The sequence below is a fragment of the Nelumbo nucifera genome, chromosome 4 (genome assembly GCF_055504915.1).
Source record: "Nelumbo nucifera cultivar China Antique chromosome 4, China Antique-T2T, whole genome shotgun sequence".
NCBI classification, from domain to species: Eukaryota; Viridiplantae; Streptophyta; class Magnoliopsida; order Proteales; family Nelumbonaceae; genus Nelumbo; species Nelumbo nucifera.
In genome coordinates, this window is record NC_142652.1 from 76456470 (window position 1) to 76471505 (window position 15036).

A 15036-nucleotide genomic window follows, 5' to 3' on the forward strand; every position below is an offset into this window, starting at 1 on the left:
AGGATGTCATTGTGTATAATGCATCCAAGTACACACATCTGTTCGGCTATTTGCATGGACATACCATATCCATTGTGTGCACATGTGGACACTGACATTACACTTGAGGGAATTTCTGTCACATTCATAATATCTGACTCTTTGTTTTGGTAAAAATAATATGACTAAAGAACCTCAAATGCTTAGGGTAAATTTTGGATATGAATGATAAATTTATATACTTGATAGTTTTAATATAATCAATCTTTGTTTTCTTAGTGTTATTTGCACTGATTAATGCATCTAGATTTTTTTTCCTTTTCAACTATTATCTCATCATTTATGTTTATATTACATAAATGATATACTTCTAGAAAGTGTAATTTAAAACTAAGATATAGCACTGAAGTCCCTGAATTCTAGTTTTTTGGACTTGCTGAACTGGACACTTTTGTACCGAACAATTTCCATGTCTCCCTTGCTTGCATTGAAAATAAAGTTGCAGGATAGTGGATAATGGAGAATATTGTAGTATATTTTAGATATCATGGATACTGTAGTTTGTCCATCCATACTTGCAGATCTAGAACTACCCAGCTCAAGAGGCACATTTCCTCACTAAAGAGGATATTTCCAGATTCCATATGTATACATGGTCGCTTTTGTTTAATCTTTTTTTTTTCTCATTAGCAATTTTGCATTTCATTTAAGAAAATGTCAATGTTTATCATCATTTACTACTGTTAGAAAACATAGAAGTCTAGGATCATTGTTATTGTTACATTTTATCTTGCTTATTTTTTTTCTTGCTCAGTTATGTTTCAGAAACAGAGAGAAGATATGCTTTTCCATCACAAGCACAACGCCACATATTGGCAGGCCTGGTTTCTGCTGTGGGTGGACTTAGTGCACCATATGAGAAGGCTTCATATGTGCATGAAAGACCAGTTCTGAATTGGCTTTGGGCAACAGGTTGTCATCCATTTGGACCATTCTCCAACACTTCTCAAATCAGTCAAATTCTTCAGGATGTTGCCTTGGTGAGGTCAATATAACTTTTGCCTCATTTTATATAGTATTTGTGAACTGTTTTCAAATAGTTATGGTGCTCCATCAAAATTTCAATTATTCATAAAGCATGTAATTTAAACTAGACATCTATAAAACGGATGCTTTTGGGCTTTCTCTTTCATGTGAGTGGAAATCTATAGTAACTCTCTCTTAGACTATAAAGATGGTCTACTTGCAGTCCAGTTGCATGCATGGTGGCTGTTGCAAATGTAAGGGGTGGGGCCTAATAATAATGCTATGACCTATCTGTTGATTGGTATCATGTAGGAGGTACCTGAAAACTACATTTTACCAATTTTTAACTCAAGAAAGAGAACAGTGTGAATGATTTAGGGATGAAACTACAGTAATCAGATAGTAACAAGTTTATTTTGGCCCAAGAGATCTCCGAAATGGAGGGGTCATTGCTTGATATAATGGTAAAATTTTATCCTGACAAGGACGATAACATGGTTTCAAGTCTGAGAGCAGTTACTTTGTAAATAAAGTGCCAAGGTTAGGTCTGTATCCAGTCGACCCATCTCAAAATCCCAGATAGCTGGGATCAATATTAGGTAATGGCCTCTTTAGATCTCCAAAGATGAAAGTGAGATCAGCTTGAGTATGTTTTACCCCCCCCCCCACCCCACCCCACCCCACCAATATATGGTGTTCATTGTTCCATCGGGTGTTGGTAGACCATTTTCTTTGGGTGTTTTGTTTCAACTTCATGGAGACCTAATTTTGTTCTTGTGGTTGTCATTTATTCTTGTTTAACCACGTATAGTTATTACACTTCTACTGTGATTATAATTGATACATATGTGCCTCTCATTGCTTCTACTGCTTGTGGGTGGAAATCTGTTAACATTAAATATGATTACTCAATAAAGGATTTTTTTATTCCTTTCTTCCCGTTTGTTGGCAGAGGAGCACTATATATGCACGTGTAGATTCTGCACTTCACAAAATTCGGGATACTTCAGAGGTAAGGGTGATCTTACATTCAACCATTATGTGTCATAAAGTTCGAAATTTCTCAATCCTCTTCTCATTAGTACAGGCCATCCAAGCTTTTGCTGCTGACTATCTGAAAACACCACTTGGAGAACCAGTAAAAGGCAAAAGGAACAAGTCAACTACCGAGCTTTGGCTGGGGAAGTTTTACAAGAAAACCACCACCTTACCTGAACCTTTCCCACATGAGTTAGTTGAACGGTTGGAGAAATACTTGGATGTAAGTCACTCTTAATGTGTATCCAACAGATTGTTAAAGCATTTTGAAGATATAAATACTCTTTTAGATAATAAGACGTTCCCTTGGATAAACTTGTATAACAGAGTCTCGAGGAGCAACTCGCGGATCTTTCTTCACTGTTATATGATCATCGGTTAGTGGATGCACACACGAACAGCTCAGAAATACTCCAAAGTTCTATATTTACCCAGCAGTAAGTAATCCTTCTATTTAACTTATCAGAAATAATCCAATACAAAGAAAATGTGTGTCATGTTACTTTCTAGAGCATGAAAAGAATAAAAAAGGCCATTATCCAATGTTGGTCCCAGCTATCTGGGGTCTTGGGAGGAGTGGACTAGGTATGGTCCTAACCTTTGGCCTTTTTGTGTACAAAGTGACAAGTCCGGATCTCCAGCCCATGAGAACTCTGCCCACGTTTATCACAGCCACACATGGAGAACATCTCATCCTCTGCATAGTTGCAGGGGAAGATGTTCCCAATTCACGGGGGGTAGTGTATTGTGGGTAGGTGTGGGCAGAGTTCTCGTGAGCAGGAGATCCGGAGTCCAAAGTGACTGCCTGCAGACTAAACCTGCATTTTCACTCTTACTTGCCTGAAATTTTGCCATTTCACCAACTAATGGCCCCTAGAACATAAATAGAACATAAAAGGAATCAGTTCATATAATTAAGAACATGAACCTGTGACCGAGGGAGGGAGGGAGGCACCTCTTCAACAATCAATTATGCCACTAGAGAATATGGGCATTTTGGACAAACAAGTACAGGGAAATTTGTTTATCATTTATTTTTTTCTTTCTTTGTTTAATTAATTAATTAATTAATTTTTTTTTTTTGGGGGGGGGGGGTGGGCAGGGGAGGGAAATTTTTGTTGGAATTAGAGTTTGAGCAGGGAGGACACAGAAAAAGACGAATATAGTAGAGATGGATAATGATAGATTGAATATGAGCACATAACCTGCATGCTAGGTGTCACACCATTGGACTCTACATTCTACAATGATCAACGTTCACTTGCTGGTTCTTCCATGCAAAGATATTAGTAGAAAGGATTTGTATTGATTGTTCGATGCGAAGAATACGGCATCCTTACTAAATGGCTCAATAAGAAATTAAGGGTGCATTTGATTCACAGTGGAAACCGGAATCCCTCAGAATTGGAATGTGAATCAGAACCGGAATTGTAATAAGCTGAAATGGTATCTAGGGGGGGGGGGGATGGCCATTCCCTCAAATGGGGAATGTCATTCCACCAGGAATGGGAATGGGATTCCGGTTCCTCCCCAACCAAACAATTAGAATCGTACATTCCGGTTCCAATTCCAAAACCCTATTCCCATGAACCAAATGGGGCCTAAGAATATGCTGCAAAGTAACATATCACATGACATTCCAACTCTGCCCTTCCAAATAAATACACCTGTCAAGTGATAACCACCGGGATCCCTCAAGGCCCCACCTTAAACGATGCTGCTTAATGACATTGGTTGATTCTCGAATCTAAGTTTTTACATGAAAATAATTGCTCATTTATGCAAATCCTGTAGCATTCACAAAAGTATGCTTTCGTATTATCTTTTCCCTTGTGAAAGAGCCTTTTACATGCAACCATGTCCTCCCACTTAGATTCAGTTGTATTTCCCTGCTGTTTTCTGTTCTCTATGATAAGTTGCCTGCATATTTTGAACAGGTACGTGGATCGTGTTTTGGCAACTGAGAGAGAGAGAATGAAGTGTTGTGAAATTGGATATAAGTTTCCGGTGCAGTCTTATCAAGCCTTCATCTACGGAGGAATCCTAATTGCTGGATTCTTTGTTTATTTTATTGTTATCTTCTTTTCTTCTCCTGTTCGCTGATCTACAATTAGAACACTGTCAAAATTACACAGAATTTTGCTTTACAAAAAAAAGAAAAAGTTGAAAGATTTTGTATCTTGTCTTCTGCTGTCTATGATCAGTTTGTTACTTTGTACCCATTTTGCTTTGGTTTGGGCTGGGTTTGATGCTAATAATAGACATCCCTGGTGTAGGAGTTGGGATGTCAAATAAATGGCCTCTCAGAAAGTCAAATAAAAAACGTCGAATGTTTCGATCTACCGAAACTCTTGATATGCAAATGGAGCTAGAGAATTGATACCTTGAACCATGGATTTGAAAGATATATTTTGAATTGTTGGGTGTTTCTAGGAAATCAGAAGTGGCATTCACCATGGGATGAATTCCATGTTGCAGATATATTGGGACTGGATCTAGTAGGCACATCAAAGTAAGCACGTTAATGAACACTTGATAAATATTTTGACAACTGTCAAGGGTGGGTATTATTATTTTTTAAGGGTGGAGTGAGGGTATTTTAAGAGAGAGGTGTCAAAAAAATTTTCAAGTGCTCATTAAACGTGGTCTACCTCATGTGAACCCAGAAATATTAGGCTTAAAATCAAGTTGGAGAGATGCTTGTGGTTACTTATCTTTTATATATCCTTTTGGGGGAAGCAAGAAAGTCAAGTCTTAGGTTAGTTATGATCCTCTACTTCTGTCCCCAGTTGGGTTGGGATTCCTTTTTGTTTTTTTAAATTTTCTTTTTGTTTGGGGAGAAGCACATGAATTGGTGCCTTTTGATAGCAGTTGAAGAGGCTGAACAAAATGACACACGCACACACACACATTCAATTCGGTCACTTTAGCCATTATCAATTGGCCTTTAGAGAGAGAGAGAAAGATTGCTGGTAAATGATAATTTGTTCAATGAGCCATACAAATAAATCAACTAAATGGAAAACCGTGCTCACCATAAGAAAAAGAAAAAGAAAAGAATAAAAAACGAGAAATGAAAAACTAGGTTACCAAGTCGGAGATGAATTTGAATTTAGTCCTCACAAAACCATCTTTGCAGCCTTTTGCAGCTGTGCACTAAGAATATCTCCATAATCATGTTTTTATTCATAGGGACATATTCCCAATGCACGGCTGCAAAGGTCTGTGAAGACTAAATCCAATTTCATGGTGCAGGAGACATCAGGATCAACTACTATTACTAGTGCGATTCAATACAGAGAAGCACAAGGAAGAGGATCTGGGATCCCAGTACATCCCAATCAATTCCCCCTCTTTGAGACCCCTACGTTCCACGAATTCTTTGGTCCAGTAGTTATGGATTGTGAAGGTAGTATCATTCGCCCACTTCCTTAAGTACAAATTGTGCTTTGTGCAAGTGTCTAGATCCCTTACAACAATTGGAACTTGCTCTCCACGGTTGATCACACTGCAGACTACTTGACGGTCCCAATGAGGGAGGATATGATCGCAGACATGATCATAGTCCAAATCCAGCCCATTGAACCGTCCAACATCGCTTTCTGTGAGTACTTTCTTTATCTCCCACGGATAAAGATCCAAGAGCTGTGGAGGCTCATCTCTTATCACCATCCATTCGGCATGGAGACTACGAGGGGCGCCACTCTTCTTCTCTTTTTCCTCTTCCTCCTTGCTCTGTAGGAAATGGTTGAAAACCGTCTTCTTCATGTTGGCCATGAACAATAGTGATTGAACAATGGAGAGAGAAAGAGAGAGAGTAAATAATTTGTAATGCCAGTAGTCTATAACTCTGCATTACAAAGGGTTACCATACAGCCTTAATGATTCACTGATATCTTGTTTGGATCCTACTTTCCAATTTTTGAAGCCTGACACTATTTCCCCCCTCATCACGGATGGTAATAAAAGCCCTTAACAAGGAAATTTGTGATACATGTATTAAAATTTTAGGATTCCCTCCAAGATAAGAAGAGAAAATGAATAAAAAGAGAAGATTTTATGCTAAGGTATACCACCTACAATCCAGAAACATCCAATTTTTTGAAGGCTCATTTTCTAATGTGATGGTCCAAACCATCAAGGATTGTCAATAGATCGAATTCGGATTAGACCCCATCCGAACCATAACCAATTAAATCGGTTTAGACGGTCCAAAGTGTGTTACATTGGATTGGACCAGTCAAAAGTTTTATCGTCCAGTACTTAAGCGGACCGAATCGGATAAAATCCAAAGACTCAAAGCATTCAATCGTCCACTCAATCAATGGAAGTCTAAACAGTCTAGGATCTCCCACCCCCTTCTCTCTCTCTCTCCAGTGGCATATCAGAGAGGGTCCCTTTGGGCATGGTTTTGAAAACCGGACTGGTTGACCCAGAAACCAGTCAGGCAATCGGTTTTGTTTCACCCTAAAATCGGTCCTGAATCAAAAACCATTGATTTGGTCAGCGACCCGTTGACCCAGGCAATCAAACCGTCAACCTGAATAATGGTTTTTGGTCATTTTTTATTTAATTATTTTATTTTAAATTTTTACTTTTTAATCAAAACGGGTCATTCGTTCGAACTAGACAGTTGACCCAAAAACCAGTAGCCAAAACGGTTACATGTCCGGTCCAGTTTTTAAAACCTTGCCTTTGAGAAACAATCACTCTCTTTCTTTGATGGCCCTTCTCTCTCTGGCAGCATTTATAGTTTCTCTTATTGGTCTAAACTCTAAACTAAACCAGCACAATGTGGGCCGTGCTGGGCTAGGGGTTTAAGGCCCACAGGTCGCCATGGGCCTAAGCCTGCGATGGCCTTGCCAGCACAGCCACTACAGTGCAAGCAACACAGCAAAACTATGCCGTGCCGGCCCAGCACCGCTCACATTACACCTATAATTTCTCTCCGGCAATTTCAGTTTCAGCGCCTCAGAACATGGAAGGCCAAGGAGGGTTTCTCTCTCTCGCAGCATATTAAGGAAAGCTTAGGAAGCTAAGTACAGAAGCAAAGAACTTTTTCCCTTTTCAGAGTTCTTCTGGCAGCTGAAGAGGTGAGTTCTTCTCATGGTTTTCAAAAACGGATCGAACTGGATGTTCAGACTGGAAAAATCAGGAACCAGTCAGGTAACCGGTTCCGTTTCACCTTAAAACCGCTTTTGACCAAAAATGATTGATTTGGTCAGTGACCCACTGACCTGGGTGGTTGAACCATCAATACGGACAACAGTTTTTGGTCATTTTTTATTTTTATTTTTTTAAGTCAGAACGGACCAAAAATCAGATGGTCAGACCGTTTGACCCAATAACTGGTCCCCAGAACGGTTCCCTGTCCGGTCGGTTTTAAAAACTTTACTTCTACTACCTCTGCAGTCCTCTGTAGCCTTAAAGCCTCTGTTTCTCATTCTCTTTTTTTTTTTAATTTTACTTTTTAAATCAGATGGTCAGACCGTTTGACCCAATAACTGGTCCCCAGAACGGTTCCCTGTCCGGTCGGTTTTAAAAACTTTACTTCTACTACCTCTGCAGTCCTCTGTAGCCTTAAAGCCTCTGTTTCTCATTCTCTTTTTTTTTTTAATTTTACTTTTTAAATCAGATGGTCAGACCGTTTGACCCAATAACTGGTCCCCAGAACGGTTCCCTGTCCGGTCGGTTTTAAAAACTTTACTTCTACTACCTCTGCAGTCCTCTGTAGCCTTAAAGCCTCTGTTTCTCATTCTCTTTTTTTTTTTTTTTTTAATTTTACTTTTTAGTGTTTGCTGTTCTTATGACGTCAGGATTTAAAGAGAGAACTTGATATAGCGCATACCAGAAATTAAGCTGTTCGGAATTATTCTTCTTATGTGGGCACTTTAAATTTGGTTATGTAGTTAGTGATTATTTCGAAGTTTTAATATATTTTCAGTGTACATGTCAAAACTTGGATGTTGAGATTATTAAACAAACGCTAGTGTTTTTTTTTTTTTTCCAAAACCAGATCTGTAACAGTTCCAGATTGTGTAATTTTAATTTTCTTTTTCTAGGAGTCCTTACTGTTTGTTATTGATTGACAAACTAGATTGAGGACCTGAAATGAACTCCACAAACTGAAGGGCCATTGGCTCCAAATTTGTCAAGTTTGCCTCATCACTGGGCCTATATAGAGCAAATATTATTCTCTTTTCTATTTCCTATGTAAGGTTCGTTTCTGGGCAGGTATTTGTTCCCTATAGAAAAACTGTCAAAATGCAACTGAGTTTCTTGAGAAAGTTATATCTAGGAATTGATTAGATGAACTATCCAGTCCTGTTTCTGCATAGAGCACCCAATGTAGTGCAGCTTTTAAGTAGGACCAAATTGGGTGAAGTATTGGAACTGGGGAAGACTTGGGGATGGAAAAGATATTTTTCTTGTGTGTGGATTCTATGGTTAAGTTGTGGGATTCCTTCAGAATGCGTTTCCTTTTCAAGGATTCTTCGGCGATAGAACAACATACTAATCTCCTTTATTTTCAGGTTCCTTACATCCATGTCTGAAATCATCTTTTTTTTTTGGTGGTAGTGCACTATTTTAGTGAAAGGGCATGCTGTTCTTGAGTGGAAATTCTAAAAGAAAGCAGTCGTGTAACTTTAGACATTTGACATTGAATTGTTGGAGTACAAAGGAATCAGATTATATGTCTATGTTTGCCATAAAGCACAAAATGGTAGCACACTTGATTTAACAATGGACATGGCACAAAATGGTAACCTACCACCCATACTGTAGAGCTAGCCTATCAGCTTCTAAACAAGAGGTCAAGCTTTGTAGGTTACAGAGATATGATTTGCATGCAGCGGATCTGACTTCTGCCCATCCACAAGGCGTGATCTGAAACATAGCGTTTGTTTCTCAATGTATCAACAATTTACAATTTATGAAACTTGACGGTTCTTGATGGTGTTTGCAATTTTGGTTACATGGTTATGCTTGGTGTTCCCCCATTTATAAACTGGTGGGATTCACAGCCCTTAGTCTTATTTGTATATTTATCTCTTTGATTTTCTTTTACAGTGATTTCTTTCAAATCAGCAGCTTAGCAATACAAGAAAACATATCAGCCCTTGGTTTTTGCTAGCACCTTCTAGTTTATTTTTGCAAGAAAACAAATTAGTAAATTAAATATTTTACTAGAGGAAAAGACGTATATAAAAGATTTTTGAAGTTCTGGTAAAATCCCAGATTGTCAAGCATGAGAACATGGGTTGAAGCCTTAATGTGGTCATTAAATAAAAGATCCATGTACCTATGTACAAATTTGAGAATACAAGTATGCATTTTGTAAATTTGGACTTGCTTCTTTGAGCTAATCAGCATTCCTAAGTACAGATATTATCATCCAAAAGAGGTTCTTTTATTTCATTATAGATTTGATTTTCTATTGGCAAAAAAGGCAAAAATATTTTGGATTTCCATATTGTTTGCATCTGCAAAAGTACTAAAGCATAAAGGGTATTTGAAGGGAAAAAATTAAATACTTGATGATTGGATGATGTTGGATCACCCATCATGGGTTTGCTGATGGAACAATTGGATTTTGAAAATATGAATTTGTTTTCTTTTTTTTTATAAGATATTGTTGTAAGTCATTTCAAGGGTTGTGAGTGGATGTTGGCTTTTGAGCTAGCTTAGGCTAGTGATGATTTTGTCTCTATGAGATAAAGAAGAATCTTTACCAAAAAAAAGAAGATTAAAAACTAAACCAAAAAAAAAAAAATACTAGCACTATTGCAGAAAACTTATATTCCAATCTTCATAATTTTGTGCAAATCGTAGAATGTTGATTGTAGAAAAACAAAATGCATTGTTTGAGTAATTTCTTGTTTTCAAAAAACCTCCATTCTGTCAAGGACTCTAGTGACTATTTTTATAGTCATTGTCCAGGTGCTACTAGACCACGGCCCAGGGCTAGGCAATACACTTGGTCCATCAAATGCAACACCTCTTATAACTGCAGCTTGCAGAGGGCATTTAGCAGTAGTTAATGAACATTGATCACTTTTGGAAATTTATGTGTTCAGTGTGTGTGTGTGTGTGTGAATATTGATGTTTTAGCTTCATTTGAAGTTCTTGCCCAACTCTGCTGGAAAAAAATCTCCTGCTTAACCTCCAAAATGACTTTGAAAGATTGTATTAGTTCATTACAACTGCTGAACTACACAGGAATTTTTTGTATTACTCTGGAGTCATCCCAAAGTGAATCAGATTTCCAAACTACAGAGCAATAAGAGAGTATTTGGTTGTGACAATGAAAGAGTGTGTATACCTGATAGTCACAAGAGAGTCCCTGATGCAGGTAGAATTCTCAAACAAGACAAGAGAGTGTGCTTGCATAGTATGCTAATGCGTGTTATTTATTAATATGTTGATACAGTAAGAGTGTGTTTGGATTAGCATAGTTTGAATGCTAATGAACACAAACCACTGAACTGTCATAAACTGATAGACTCGGTTTGAAATCTTGATGAGTCATGTAGGTTTGGTTTCATGAATAAATATTTATATAAAAACAAATGGATAAATGGACTGAAATTGCTTTCAATATTTCTATTTTTACAGGAGAGTGACTTCTCCAATAAAGAGTTTCCAAAGTTTCCATTTCCAAATGGGTAGAAAGATAAGGCAGGACTTTATGCAGTTGGGTTCATAAGGAGAGAGCTCTCTGGCGCTTCTTCTGATGTAGTGAAGATAGCAGATGATTTGGCAACGCCTGGAAGGAAGATGAGGCCTTTTTAGTGTTAGATTACAAAGTCTTGTACAATAATCCAATGATTGAACCTAAAAGAAAGAGTTTGTTTAAAGGAAGACTCTAATCTTCCACGCCTTTTATGTATTTTTATATTTTTTGTGAAATTTCTAATATATTTCTGTAGGTTTTTTATATTTTCTGGGTTTTCATGTAATTTTTTATGTTCCATTCAGTTTGGATTGGATTGGACCCAATCCAGTCCAATTGACACCCCTATGAGAGGCTGCTATGAGGTTGTTTGGGCGGATGCCACAAAAGAATGTCATCTCCAAATAGTCAGGACTAGCATGCTGAAGGTTAAGCTGCTGTATCTCCTTAGCAGCAACAGACTAACATTGGGTAATGGTCCTTAACATATGGAGTAGAAGCTGCAGTGGAGCATAGGAGCATTATGGATGTATAGTTGACCTCCTTGGGTAATGACCTTTCTATGGCCCCAAAAGTCAAGCCTTTTCTCACTCGGGAATCCAGAAACAAAGTTTCAAATTCAACCCAAACACCAGTCTCCCACTGGAATGGAATCTCCTTGCTTCACTACAAGTGCGAGGAGGGAGCCTGAAACAGAATCCTCTAACCAGCTCAAATTGCACAAGCTACACAACTATATAAAAACATGACACAGTCAAGATGGCTCACAATACACCTTGAGTCTTAGCTCATCAGCAGCAACTTTTAGGCCCTAGAATTCAGCCTGAAGCCATAACACAATAATAGAAGAAGAGAGTCTCAGAAGTAATAATTTAATTCCATTAAGAAGATACAAATAGACCCTTTTAAGCTCTCTCTCTCCAATAATGATAGCATTAATTGATTCAAACTCCACTGTTAAGGATAAGAATTTCTTAAACAGGCTCTTGAAGTACAAATGCAAAAATCATGACTCCATCCTTCCAGAATCCAGTCTGCATCAGCAATGGGCTGACCAAAAGTTAAGACAACTCCTAATCCTGGCTGGTCCTAGAATTACAATAGAGTATCCATCAAATTGTAATTGAGCTTCCTCCAAATCAAGATTTTGGAGAAACACAACTTATATCATAAACAAAAAGAGGAAAAGTGTACTTGAGAGGATGTACAGGGTCTTGAGAGAACAAACGAACAAGAGCCCAAAAAACCTAATAAGGCATTACATTTGCACTATACAAATAATACCTTCTCAAGGCTAGAGCAGGCAAAAAGTAGAGTAACTATTCTCAATTCATGATAAAGGAGTATACAATGCCATACATAGACACAATAGTTGATATTTACCTGTAAAGCAATTCCTCTATCTAAGCATCTGGTAACTTAGCCTCCTCAATGTGCCGTGACATAAGCTCATTATATTGCTTAGCACTCTCTCTCATACTCAAAATTATTTCTTCTGTAATGTCATATATCTGTTTTGGCAAATAAACCTCCAAATAATCAAACCATTCACCCAAAGTCATCTTTTCCAATTCCTTTATGTCAACGACCTTGATAGAATTTTCTCTGGCTGCAGTTGTACTCGAAGATGCTCTGCAATTTCCTTCCTGTAAATGTGATTCCTGGGGGATATCCTGAGCCTCAGAACTAGGAACAGTAACACACTCTGGAGGCTCTTTTGTTGGAGTCCTAGTAGTTTCCGGAGCCATTTGTTGCCCCTCCTCTTCGACAGCAGCCCCAACACGTTCTTCTATAAGACTCCCTTGGCCTGCATTTGAAATTTTAGGAATCTTGCAAACTTGCGAAGCAGAAATTGAATCAATAGCTTCGTCATCCTCTGAAGCTCTTGTCCTTTTTCGAACTACTCGCCCCCTCTGTTTCTTTTCAGCAGGTGCCGCATTTTGTGATTCTCTACATCTCTCTTTATCCAAATCCAAACTCTCATTCTCGTCAGCAGTTTTGAGCACCTGAGGAGCTGACTCCTGAAGATCTATCGTCGAAGCCCTAATCATTGGATCCCCTTGCCGAGTCTGGTTCTCTGCAAAAGTAGCTTCATTTTTCACTTCCTTACCGTGCCTTGTCCTTAAATTTGGTTTTTTACGAACCTCCTGGACCTCAGAAGTCTCCGGAGCCTCGTTTTTCGAGGCCCTTGTCCTTTTTGCAGCTGCACCCCGGGATCGTTTTGCAAGGGGAGCCGAAATCTCCCGTTCAGTACAATTCTCTACTGCTTCAGGGATCTTCTGAACTCCAGAACGAGATCCCACGGCAGACGCCGCCGGTTCCTTTTTTGAAGCCGCTCCTCGTCTTGGATTTCTTCTCAGTCGATTATTTGCGTTTTCCAGACCTGAGTCATCTACGACCTCAAAAGAAACCCGATTATTCCCCGTCCTTCTGGCACCTTTATCCGACTCGTTTTGTTCTTCGATCTTCACCTTGATAGACGTCAACTCTCCGATCTTGATCACGTCTCCGTCTTTGAGATCATAATGCAACAGCGGTTGGAGCTTGATGCCACTTACGATGGTACCATTGGAGGATTCGAGGTCTAAAACAACCCATTTTCCGTCTTTGAACTCGACTGACAGATGCTTGGAAGAGATGCCCGCGTCTTTGATGGAGAAGGTATTGCCTCTGACGACTCTCCCGATTCGGACCAAGGATCCAGGCTTGCACTCTATCATTTCTCCCTTTCTTGGTCCTTTCTCAAAGATCAATTTCATGGAGTTCTCCTCCATGTCGCACAATTTGATGCCGAAGTAGATGATTTATATTAAGGGAGGAAGGAAGCTCAACCAGCTGAGATTTTTTCTTCTGCGAGAGAGAAAAAAAAAAAAAAATCTTCTGAACTTTTCAATCCATGGAACATGGAAGGTGGAGACTATTCAGTAAGTAAAAGGAGCGAATTAGCCCGCGTTCAAATTTCGAAAATTTGAAAATATGACCAAAACCCGGTCCCTACTCCCTACGATAATAATATTTTGAAATTGGGAAATTTCTCGATAAGTATCTTTTAATTTGGGCCTTGCCACTTTGGTCCCTAAACTTTTTTTTTTGATAAATAACAAATACTTTTATTAAGAAATATTAATATAGAAAAATATAAAGGGAGGGGTAAAAACACTTAACCCTCCCAAGAGAACATTTCAATTACAATGTTGCCCAAAACAAATTTTCTCTTCCTACCCCTTGTTTAGCTAATGAAATTTGACTTTCATATTTTGCATGAGATATCTAATTTTCTTCTTTTCATTCAAAAACTTCCACAAATTCAAATCATCTTTCATTAACCAGTTGATAGTCAAATTAGAATCACCTTCCACTATCAAATTTTTGATATTTAATTCTTGAGCTCATTTTAACCCTTCCATAACAGCCAATATTTCAGCTCTAAGAGAGTCCCCTCAGCCAATAGGACCCGAATACAATGCGATAATTTGACCTTCATCATCCCTGAAAGCTCCCCCTATACCCGACAAACCTGGATTTCCTTTGCTACTTCCATCAAAGTTTAATTTAGTGAACCCTGAAACTGGTGGGGACCAAATTGGGTAAATTACATTCTTCCTTGGAATTGGCCAAGCCACTTCTTTCCACTTCCTGATGATATCTCCTTCTGAATAGTTTTCAAAAATGTTCAAAGTTTTAGCCCACTGAATCACCCTTATGGAAATTAATTCAGTAATTACACCTTTATTTCTTTCTTTCTCATGAAAGGTCCGTTGGTTCCTTTCCTCCCAAATTGTCCAACATACAACTACTCTTACACATCTCCATAGAATTTTCCCTCTCTTCTTCATCCCCCTAACAGTAATAGAATGGAGTAGGCTTTGTACATTTGAGGGAGGGGTCCACCTGCATCCAAAAAGGTAGAAAAACCAACACCAGATTTCTGAAACAAATGGACAAGAAACCAATAAGTGATAACAATTCTCACCATTCTTCTTACAAAGAATGCACTAGTGTGGGAATAAACACAAATTAGGCATTTTTCTTTGAAGTAAGTCGCAAGCATTACATTTTTCAAGGAAAACTTCCCAACAAAATGCACTAACTCTAGGAGGAATTGGTCTACCCCAGACTTCCAAAACTGGAAAAGGGATTCCAAAGATAGGTGGGGAATGAGCCAATACTTTGAAGAATGATGAACATGAGAAGACACCTGAAGGAGAAGGAGTCCAAATCCTACTATCCCTCCTGAGTGGATCAATAGTCACCCCCTCAAGGATTTTTAGCAGATTAGCAATGAGGTTCAATTCCATGTCTCTAAGGGCCCTTCTAAA

General features: G+C 38.5%; 3 protein-coding genes across 4 annotated transcripts in view; 1 reads left to right on the forward strand and 2 right to left on the reverse strand.

Annotated features, from left to right (window-relative positions):
- LOC104605036 (uncharacterized) overlaps positions 1-4221 on the forward strand; it is an 83049-nt gene extending 78828 nt beyond the window's left edge. The window contains exons 12-16 of the mRNA XM_010269630.3: positions 794-1019; positions 1958-2017; positions 2093-2266; positions 2371-2480; positions 3981-4221. Of these exons, the coding sequence (XP_010267932.1) occupies positions 794-1019; positions 1958-2017; positions 2093-2266; positions 2371-2480; positions 3981-4146 (736 nt within the window). The 3' untranslated portion in view covers positions 4147-4221. The remainder of the gene's footprint in view (positions 1-793; positions 1020-1957; positions 2018-2092; positions 2267-2370; positions 2481-3980) is intronic.
- A 1026-nt stretch (positions 4222-5247) lies between these two features.
- Positions 5248-5811, reverse strand: LOC104605161 (B3 domain-containing protein At5g26805-like). The gene has a single exon (XM_010269797.2). It carries the CDS (start codon positions 5809-5811, stop codon positions 5311-5313), a length of 501 nt encoding a protein of 166 aa, XP_010268099.1. The 3' UTR covers positions 5248-5310.
- Positions 5812-10685: 4874 nt separating this feature from the next.
- Positions 10686-13655, reverse strand: LOC104605037 (uncharacterized). Of its 2 annotated transcripts, none has more exons than XM_088904523.1 (2): positions 12101-13655; positions 10686-10810 (listed from the first exon to the last, which is right to left on the reverse strand). In XM_088904523.1, exon 1 carries the CDS (start codon positions 13489-13491, stop codon positions 12121-12123), a length of 1371 nt encoding a protein of 456 aa, XP_088760649.1. In that variant the 5' UTR covers positions 13492-13655; the 3' UTR covers positions 10686-10810; positions 12101-12120. The 2 variants fall into 2 exon arrangements, with proteins under 2 accessions (XP_088760649.1, XP_010267933.1); XM_010269631.3 differs by lacking the exon at positions 10686-10810 and adding an exon at positions 11576-11806 and having other exon boundaries at positions 12101-13654.
- Between the last annotated feature and the right edge of the window lie 1381 nt (positions 13656-15036).

Coding starts and splice junctions, on each gene's coding strand:
- LOC104605161 (XM_010269797.2), bottom strand. CDS start 5,811: ATGAAGAAGACGGTTTTCAACCATTTCCTACAGAGCAAGGAGGAAGAG.
- LOC104605037 (XM_088904523.1), bottom strand. CDS start 13,491: ATGGAGGAGAACTCCATGAAATTGATCTTTGAGAAAGGACCAAGAAAG.